Here is a 10,726-nt window from a genome sequence, read left to right as displayed (position 1 = left end):
GGTCTATCCACACTGAGAGCGGTTTCCTTGAAACGCTTAACGCTCGTCGTCTGTCCGGTAACAAGTGCAATCTGTTTTAATCAGTGGTTTTCCTCGCGTTTATTATAGTATCGTCAGGAACAACGTAAAATCTAGATGTCGCTTGCAAACAAGGATATTTTCGGTGTTCTCAGGGGAAAGTGTAGTGAGTGCGAAGATTGCAAAGAATATATAACCGAAAACGAACGTCACCACCGCAGCCCTAATTTACACACTTCATACACTGGGTAAGTGTACATTTTGTGCTAGGTACGTGCGTTATTTTGATAGCAAGAGCTCTTAGCGCATGTTTGTTGTGATTATGGCAAGCGTTTTGCGGTCCTGCATATGAACGCCACTAACGCTTGCTACTGTTCTGCTTTTAGTTGGTCGCCAAGTCAATAGACCTCTACCTGTTTGTAAACAAATGACGTCATACTGTTCGACAGCGCCAAGAGTTTGGTAGAGTTTAACTACGTTCAAAGCTAGTGGCGAACAAGGTCATGCCCGAAAGCCACGGTTTTGAGGGGATTACGATGGTCTCTGAAAGGGACGCGACCTTCGGTTCTACTTTTCTTTCAATAGGAGGCAGCAAACAATTACCAATTCGTGGAACCCAGCTCCCCCCTTCCGAGCTGTTTCGGTTTGTGTCTGTCTACCAACGTCATGATGACGTTTCTCGGGTAGAGGTTTATACACCGGCGTGCATTTTGCGAGCTGCGGATATATGCATCGAGATATATAATTCGCAGCTTCCTACTTCTTGTATTCTTACGATATTCTAAGACTCAATCGCGGAGTGAACTCCTTCCCGCATTTATGCTGCTTTATAGCTTGTGCTTTGTACGGATTTGAATGGTTCCGTAAATGTTAGTCTCATTGCCCAAACTTTTGTTCCCAGGATCCCACATGCAGGTTCACATACCGTCACCAGCGCAATGCAGTACCTCACAAACTCGTCCCAGAGCGCCTCCAACGCTGATAACGCAGTAAGGTAGTGTCTCCTGCGTTACTGTACACTCATATTCCTCAAGGTTGTGTGCGTTTTATGTAATACTGGATTGCCATTTGCGCTCGCCTCTGCAACACGAATGTGGAATAAATTTTTTTCTGCTGCAATTCTCCATTTCGTTGGGTCTGTTCAGCTTAGCAAACATAGGTCAGTTGTTTTGACTCGCTGGCTTCTCACTTAGAAGATAGTTCTTTTTTCCACATACATGGTAAAGCGACCATGGTTTCTCCTCACATCAGAATCGCACTTGTGCACAATGTGTCACCTCTCGACAGACTTCTGTTTTTGTAATACACATATGTTCAAGATCTCCTTTTCTGCTGGTTCATTTTGGTATTTGGTGTGTTCTGTAAATGTCTGTCCATATCCCACGCACAGGGTGTTTGTTTTTATTGGCATCACACCAGCGCTCATTTGACAGGTGGGTTATGTTAATTTTCGCAAATTAACCCATCCGTAGTTACAAACATTTCCGACATTTCCTGACGCATGTGTTTGTAACTACGGATCGACTAATTAGCAAAAATTCACATAACCCACCTGCCAAATGAGCGCTACTCTGTTGCGAATAAAAATAAACATCCTGTATAAAAAGCCGCACGTTGGCGTAACCTTTACGGGCAGGTGCTCTGCAAGGTGCTAGGTGCAGGTGCAACGTTGCGTCTGACGTTGCGTCTGACAGGTGCTGGATTGAAGGCCGTAACCTCTAATTAGTGAGTTTCCTTGTAACTTTTATAAAAGGTACTGCTCAGAGGGTACCTGGTAGCTTCTGAAATAGAGGGTAAAATATTGCGATTTTTTACCCTTTACTAAAGGGTACCGAGTTAAGAGTGTAATCTGCATTTCATTTACGTTCAATATGCGCTAGCCGGCATTTGTCAAATTACCGTATTTCCGAGCGGACATTTGACCTGTTGCTTTCGCGTTCACTTTCATCATCGAATCTGCGTTTATCTCGTTGATCGCCAACGTATTTTCTACGTCGAATCTACAATACTGTGTTGACTGGGCTGTTGTGGTGGGCTGTTTTGCTTCTGTGTCTGATTCTTTTTGTTGATAGCTTTTGATGGATAGCATATTTACTCTTGCTTTCACAGCCTCTGTATTACTTGTGTTTTTCTCCTTGCATGTCCAGAGCTGTCGAAACATGCCCAGACATGCCATGATGACGTCACAGGATGTCCAGAACTTGTGGTCACAAGGAGGATGGTGGCGCCACCTGGTGTGATGCTTTGCAGCTAGGTAGTCACCTGTCTATGTGCCCCGACGCCCAGAAATGGTCAGCGGCCGTTCTGGACCGCTTTCTTCAAGATGCTGTCGTTGATCTTCAACTAAACTCCTTCTCTCTACTCTATCTTTTTTTTTATCAGCTCAAGTAGCCGGCAACTCACACTGTGGTCTGGACACGCCTTAGATGCTCCCCAATTAGTGTAGGCCAGTTCCCTCTCAAATCGAACAATCCGGTACACTTGATGTCTCGAATGAACGGGAAAAAATATATGTTGAAGCCATCGGTGAGTTAGGAGAAATAAACACTTTCAGAGTTCTCTGCGCTGCTCGGTTCAGGAAACAGGAGAGGAGGAAAAAGCTGCCCCTCAGAAGACGATGTAGCCGCGCGCAGGTTTGAGCCTTCCCTACAAGGCTATTTCTTGTCGCATGGTAGTAACTTCTTGATCTACCTTTAGACCACCTAGGGCACAATTGGCTCCTGGATTGGCAGTGATGTGTCGGTTTTTGTTTATCTGCAAAGAAATATCAAAGTTGACTCAAAGTGCTGAAAAGCACCATATTCACTGCAACTTTGCAAGCGATGTAAAAAACGGATAAGCTTGAGCTTTATGCCGTTTAATTTGTCATTCGTGGGGCTATCCAATTATATATAATTTGTTGCTCTACTCTGTCAGGAACGTGAGCGATACCTCTTTAAGTAGGACCATACCACCGAAAAATGACGAATTTCGGAAGCCTTGATCTAAAAAAACCCACCAAAAACGTGCCTCGAAAATTTTATATGTTGTAGGTAGTCCCTTAGACTATGCATAGAAGAAAAATCAAAATTCGGACTTGATCGATAGGCGCACTGTGAATTTTTGGCCACCACTATACACGGAGCTCATTCAAGCGGTGGCACCGTGTCCCGTGTGTTGCAAACTCGAATTTTCGAAAGGAGCTTTCAAGTTCTGTCTTCACATGAAACTAATTGCTACAGGTTGAAGCCGTTGTGAGCTTTTATGTTGATAACAGTGTTGTAATCGCTGAATGTAGATTGTGGAGCAACCAGAAGTGCTCACATTTTTTGCGGGATGTCGCACATGCATTGCAAGTGCTGGGAGCACGTGAAGAACAGAATGCTTTAGAATGCTTTTGCGTCTTTATAAAAGGTATATTTGTTCGCGGTGATCATATCGAAGCATATTTACAGTATACAGAATAAAAACAACATGACAGCGAAGAAGACAAGGTAAGAAGGTAACGTATGTTATGCAGAGCATCCCGGGTGGATGAGAGTGCTCGTGTCTCATGACCTGGTATAGGCTGTTGTAGGAGCCACTTTCCTTAATGTTACTTTTGATGGCAAGTTCTTGTCAGATTTTCTTGATGGGCTCTTCTCACGTTACATGCTAACTCGCTGAAATCCTGGCAGTTACTCCTCGATGTTCCTGGCAGGGCAACACCGAAAGCGGTCTGCAGTTTACGGCCTGTCTTTCTGCCCATTTCTTCACGTATTTGGGAGTTTGCGCTGTGCATATGCCTCAGCCGATTTCCTTCACTACTTCAGCGGTGTGACGTTAATGGCTTCAGATGATATATACTCAACGATTTCTTGGACCATGTCGTACTAGTGCACAAACGGGTCACCCTATGAGCTTCCTTCAAATGTGGACGACATTGTTGCTTGCTGTGATCCAGCCATCTTTGCTGTGAAGTACTTGAAGCAGCTTCTACACAGCTAGACCATTTCTGTTACGCCTTCGGTTTGGTCCGCTGGAACCAGATTCTTTATGGCAGCTACGGCGATCACCGAAGCAAAGCGAAAGTTCTTCGTCCGAAACACTTTTTTCCTGTGTATGAGGCGGTAGTCAGCGCAATACACACGGTCAGCGCTGTACAACGAAGAGGCCATGAAGGTAGGTGTGATGCGTGGACGACAGAGTACAGTAATGCAGATTCCTTCACATACTCTGTATAAGGGCACACCGTGCACTTCTGTAGTCGAGGATGATGCGAAACTTTGCGCAAGGTGTCTTCCGAGAGTTAATCCGCTAGGACCTTCCCATGGTCGCAGCATGTCGAACCGAAGAACATATTGGACAGCGGCGCCTATCGGGCTGTTTCGGCAAGGTTCACAAAAGGCATCATGACTTAGCCTTGAATGTGCAACGTAAGACACTGCACAACGACACTTTCTTCTGTGCGATTTCCGCCGTCCGAGGTCATGGAGCTGTAGGAAAGGAAATGTTTTGAAGAATGCTGGAAGTCACTGCGTTTCTCCTGACATAATGTGTACAGTAACTCTGCTTGTTTATAATCACCCTGAAGAGATATACCTCTTACAGAGAAGTAAAAGCATTCTGTTCTTCACGGCCTCCCAGCACTTACAATGCACGTGTGACATCCCGCAAAAAGGCGTAGCACATCTGGTTGCCCCACAATCTACATTCAGCGATTACAACACTAATATGAATATAAACGCTCAGAACGGCTTCAAACTGTAGCAATTACTTTCATTTGAAGACAGAAGTTGAAAGTCCCTTTGGAAAATTCGATTTTGCAACACGCGGGACACGGAGCCACCGCTTGAATGCGTTCCGCGTATAGGGGTGGCAAAAAATTCACAGTGCGCCTACCGATCAAGTCCGACGTTTGATTTTTCTTCTGTGCATGGTCTAAGGGACTACCTACAGCATATAAAATTTTCGAGGCAAGTTTTTGGTGGGGTTTTTTAGATAAGGGCTTCCGAAATTCGTCACTTTTCGGTCGTATGGTGCTACTTAAAGAGGTATCGCTCACGCTGCTGACAGAATAGAGTAATAAATTATATATAATTCGATAGCCCCATGAACGACAAATTAAACGGCATAAAGCTCAATCTTATCAGTTTTTTACATCGCCCGAAAGGTTGCAGTGAATATGGTGCTTTTCGGCACTTCGAGTCAACTTTGATATTTTTTTGCAGACAAACAAAAACTGACACAACACTGCTAACCCAGGTGCCTATTGTGCCCTAGGTGGTATAAAGGCAGATCAATAAATTACTACAATGCCGCAAGAAATAGCCTTGTAGGGAAGGCTCAAACCTGCGCTCGGCGACATCGTCTTCTGATGGGCAGTTTATTCCTCCTCTCCTATTTCCCGAACCCCGCAGCGCAGAGAACTCAGAAAGTGTTTATTTCTCCTAACTCACCGATGGCTCTAACATATATTTTTTCCCCGTTCATTCGAGACATCAAGTGTACCGGATTGTTCGATTTGAGATGCAACTAGCCAGTGTGAAATACCTGATTTCAAAACGAAGGTGGAATCGTAAACACGACTTTCGAAATTTGAAAAAGTCAGTCTCACACCCAACGTCGATGGAACTACTACTCATTTCTTTCTCTGCTCGGCCCATGTCACCGTGCATTAGTCATACCATTCCTGCGCTCTTTTCTGATTCTCAGGGAAGCAGGTGACAATTGTTTCTTTCCATCTGTGTCTGAGTGATCTGATCCCCAATCTTCGTCCATTGTTTTGTTCCGGGAATGTAACGCAGCGACTACGACGGGCGTGGTATACTACTTGTCCCCTCTTTGCCGGGTGGCGTAACGCGTCGGCCTTAGGACGGGAAAGTGTTTAAGACTCCTCTCGACATTTCTCTTTCGGTTTGATTGCTCGCTTATTTGAGGCACAATTCATCACACAAGAAAGAAACAAACTTGATGGCAGGTATACTGCGGACGGCCCCAACTACGATGTCCAGCAATTTTTTCACCGATCATTCCGAAGTATTCCTTCAAACAGCTGGACCCTCACACCCCTCTCTCAAGATTGCTGTACCAATGCACAGCCCTAAAAGCTCTTTCGATTAAAGCTTCCCTCAAAGCTCCCCTCGTCAGCGGCGCTCGACAAGCGGCAAATACGATGGCGGCGCCACCACTCTAACGACAAGGAAGCTCTGTCGCGGTTACAAAATCCTCCATCCACTTCCGGTAGATATTTACGCTTGTCGCCAGAGACCGTTGCCCGGCGCCTGCCCAAAATCTGTTAGATTTGGTGGTACGCAACGGAAGTGAATGATAAAGGCTAGATACGGCGCAGCGTGGGTGGCCAGTCAGCTTTATTAAAATTAAATTACGAGCTTTTAGGATGGATGCGGCAGTTTATAGCTTTTGTTACCGCATGTGACAAAAAACTCTTGCACATAGTGTGGTAACCCGTGGTAACGAATACATCTGCAGCGCCACCGCCGACACATATAGCATAACACAATTACAGTAGTGTAATTTCTCTCGGTGTTTATTTCCTGCGGCGGTTCAATCGAAATTTGATGAAGCTTGATAATATGCCGCATAATCACTTGAAAGTACGCAAGTACGCACAAAGTACGCAGCGTATAGGTGCCGTGGTACGCTATTATTTCCAATTGCCTACTAATTATTTTAAAGTGCCTCAATTTTTCGCCTTGTAGCGCGAAATGTTCATTTTCCAGTTTCTCGAACGAGCTCTCACCCGAGGGTTACTCGGGATGAATAAACAAACGCACCCGCGCACTGTTGTCGGCTTCACACAGGTGAGCAACTCCACGACTCTGGCGGAATGTGCGTCCTGAGCCGACTTCCAAGGCAACGTTAGCAGCGCTATGTGGGAACAACAACACAAACAACTCTATTTTCAGATGATGAATGAGGAGTTGAATCGCCAGTGTCGACACTCTACCCCATTTCTGGTGCTGATGTGGGGAATGGAATAATGAGCCCCCTTCACAATAAGGATCCAAGTCCTAAGGCGTCCAAGAAGGTAAAAATATATGCAACCTGGCCAACGTCGTCGTCGTTATCTCTGGTACTGGCTTCAGATACCGAGGGGACGGCTCCAACCTTGAGCCGCATCTTCTCCGGGGCCGTCTCAAATCGCTCTTGAAGAACGTCCCGCTTGAAGACATACGCATCGTCCGCGAAATGTGCGGAACATAGCGTGTCGGAGCCAGACCCGTGGTTAAAGACGCCTGGCTCCCGATAGCGGCTTCGCATTTGCGCTTCATAGTTCCGTCTTTCGGCAGAGCATGAAAACTGATGTTGCCATTTGTAACATATCTGTTGCTACACACGGTCACGTTGCAGTAGTTTCCACCACTCGGCATGTTTCTTTCGAAAGCTGGCGAAACGACGATGAATGAAGAGAAACGGAACGATACGGGACAAGCTCACCAGCGTGAAATGATTTTATTTGGGTCAGGTCATCCCCACAGGTATCTCTTTTCCCTCCAAACGGGGACTCTAGTTGGGTTGACAATCTTTGTCACTTCTTCGAACGCCCGCAGAAAGAAGACGTGCGGGATTTTCCACGGTTCCATGTCAGTTCAGAAAGTACGTTGTCCGCTCTCGCAAGTGTAAAAGCGCGCGCGATCAGACGATTTCTGCATCCAATCACTTGTACTTTCTAGCACAACGAGATGCACCGGATATTCTTGTTGCCAGCACATATACCGCTTTGCTATGCCGTTCTTGTCGACTTAAATCGTTAATTTAATAGTCATGACGATTCAGTTCCAGTACATTTGCAGTGTTTCATTTTCATCAACGGGGAATCGAATGGTACACTTTATAAGCGGGCACAAGTGTACGAGACCGCTTTAAAGCTGGGATTTAGTTGTTCTCTGTTTATAAAACATGTTGCAGTTCACTGTGTAACGTGATTTTTTTTTGTTTACTTTAACATGTGTGGATCTCCGAGCCGGAAGAAAAAAGACAACGAGCGGGATAGAAGGTTGACCGAAGAATGATTTAATTCTCGTGCATTGTCGTCATCTGTGGGGGCACCACATCTGCCCCCCCCCCCCCCCCCTTCAGAGCTCCGGAGGAACGAAGGAGAGTAGAAATGAGTGCAGGCGCTTGAGAAACTGTCTTGGCACGGGGCGATGGCAGCGAGCGGGAAAACGGGGTGACGTCGGAGAGAAGTGATGTGGGTGCGTGCTCGAAGAATGCGGGCTTGAGACGATCCACAGTGACAGATTCGGGTCGCCCGCGGACGTCGAGAAGAAAGGTCTTGGGCGATCGACGTAGGACCAGGTAATTACCGGTGTAGGGGGGCTCGAGGGCGCAACGCAGCCGGTCGGTTGCGCAGGAAACCGTGTGATGCAGTGTGGAGCTCGGAAGGCACGAAAGATGTCTTGGCGAAAGTGGTGCGCGTGGGGGTGAACTGAAGAGTAGCTAAAGCTTGGCGGAGGCCGGTGACGAAAGCGGACGGGTCCGGAGGAGGGTCGACTGTGGGAGTGAACACCTCACTCGGAAGGCATAGGGGAACGCCGTAGACTAACTCTGCTGTGGAACAGCCGAGGTCGGATTTTACGGCGGACCCGATGCCCAGAAGGACCAAGCGGAGCCTGTCCGTCCAGGTATGGCGGCCGTCTTGCGCCATGATGGCCTGCTTGAGGTGACGCTGGACCAAACCATGGAAACGCTCGACCAAACCGTTGCATGCGGGGTGATAGGATAATGTGCGCAGTCGGGTAATTCCGAGTAGTTTGGTGAATGCCGTGGAGAGGGCACTTTCAAACTGCTGACCACGGCCAGTGACAACTTCGTTGGGAAGACCGAAACGGGCGACCCATGTGTCCAGGCAAGTGGCCGCAACGGTCTGGGCAGTAGAATCAGTCATGGGTGTCGCCAACGCGTGAACCGGTCGACGCAGGTGAGGATATATCGGTGGCCCTTGGATGGAGGCAGTGGCGTCGAAGGACTTAACAGAGGCGATGGCGGTGGCGGTGGTGGTGGTGGTGGTGGTGGGGGACAGCCTCTTCCATGATCTTATCGGCTTGCGCCGCCAAGTCGGCTGTCGGCAGATTTGTAGCTGTTGCAAGCAGCATCTGCACGGTGGGCGGGAGTCGCTGCAGGAACATTTCTTTGAGGAGGGGTTCGTCAATCGTTGAAGCCCTGGTTCCAATGAGATTCTGCATGTGTCGAAGGAGTTGGGATGGTCTCCTGTCGCCAAGGTCTTCAGCGGACAGCAGTTACTGCAGACGTTTACGTTCCGAAGCGGTTGTTCTCTCGATAAGCGCCGTCTTCAGAGTGTCGTAAGGGTCGGTGGACAATGGAGCACAGAGAATGTCAGTGACTTCGTTGGCCACTTCGGGAGGTAGCGCTGCGGCGACGTGAAAGTACCTGATGGATTGGCTGGTAATACCTGCAAGGTGGAACTGGCATTCCACCTAGTAAAACCAAACCGCCGGGTTCGCGCTCCAGAATGGCGGGATCTTGACTGCTACGTGGGGGATGCTAGGTTGGACAACCTGAGGGGTGGAGATACCGGTCGCCGTGGTTGCTGGGGGCTGCGACATGGCCGCAGGAATCACGTCCGGGTCACCAGTTTGTGGATCTCCGAGCCGGAAGAAAAGAGATAACCAGCGGGGTAGAAGGTTGACCGAATAATTATTTAATTATCGTGCCAAGAGTGGTGCGCGAGAGTAGCCGGCCAGGATTGTCGTCATCTGTCAGGGCGTCACACATGTAAACTGTTACCTGTAGTGTGCGCTGGCTGGCATAAACGTTGTGTAATGCGCAATAAATATGCCATCGTTCCTATCAAACAGTTTTGTTGTCCTCGATTCTCCATCAGAAAACGTCAGAAACGCAGTAATAATCGCAGAGCGAGGATGCGGGCGTGCACGGGGACACCGTGACCATGATATCGGCTGTGCGTCGAAAAGACGTTGCGGAACAATATTGGCAGCCGATATCGGACCTTTTAGATCCCCGGCGCTGTGCTACTTGGGTCTCGAGGTCCTACTCTTGTTGGGATGATGCATCTCCTCGGTTGCTCGACGTTTATTCGTAGAGTGGTCTGGCGGAATGCTCAGTCGTATGGTGTTTCCTCTAACGCCTTTTGTAGTTATCATGCCATGTGACGAAACAGCAGATGTGTCGCTAAACATGATAGTCTCATTTAAAGCCAACTTACATGCGCATAGCATAAGTAACTTACGTTCATTGTGTCGTACTAGCACAATGAAAGCTGACGCAAAATAATTTCTTAGCTCAGTGGCTTGTCTAACAACTTCCTGCACTGTGAACAGACAGACGACACCGGCACAGGCAGTCCTATTGCCAACTGTATGATGGGACAAGCGGAAGCTTGCCCACATCGCCTTTCAAAAATAGCACTGCGCTCCCCCTAAAAACGAAGAACAGCATCAACTAAGCAGTCCCACACAACTGCCAATACCAAACATCCCTCAGAAGCCTTCAATGGCACAGGCACCTGCACAGTTGTCTTGGCGCTTTTTCTGGCTTTCCTTCACGCGCTGCAAGGGGTGGGGTGGGGGGACCTCTTCTCTACGTAGACGGTGCAAGACAAACGGATCTCGCAGAACGAGAGGCAGGCGAACAGCTCGATGAGGTAAGGATCGGGAATATTTGGAATTAAAAACATCACTGAACTACGCCGTTTTAAATGCTTTCGCATCGAAGAAACAGGTAGGCGAGAGTATCGCCTGAGGTC

The 10,726-nt window shown here is 47.9% G+C and overlaps 1 protein-coding gene across 1 annotated transcript; it reads right to left on the bottom strand.

Annotated features, from left to right (window-relative positions):
- Positions 1 to 8,302: 8,302 nt before the first annotated feature.
- On the bottom strand, positions 8,303 to 8,887 carry LOC135376569 (uncharacterized). The gene has a single exon (XM_064609105.1). The coding sequence runs from the start codon at positions 8,885 to 8,887 to the stop codon at positions 8,303 to 8,305; it is 585 nt and encodes a 194-aa protein (XP_064465175.1).
- Positions 8,888 to 10,726: the final 1,839 nt, after the last annotated feature.

The sequence above is a fragment of the Ornithodoros turicata genome, unplaced genomic scaffold (genome assembly GCF_037126465.1).
Source record: "Ornithodoros turicata isolate Travis unplaced genomic scaffold, ASM3712646v1 ctg00001158.1, whole genome shotgun sequence".
NCBI classification, from domain to species: Eukaryota; Metazoa; Arthropoda; class Arachnida; order Ixodida; family Argasidae; genus Ornithodoros; species Ornithodoros turicata.
The sequence above is the reverse complement of the archived record's forward strand: the minus strand, read 5'-3'. Positions and strand labels throughout refer to the sequence as shown.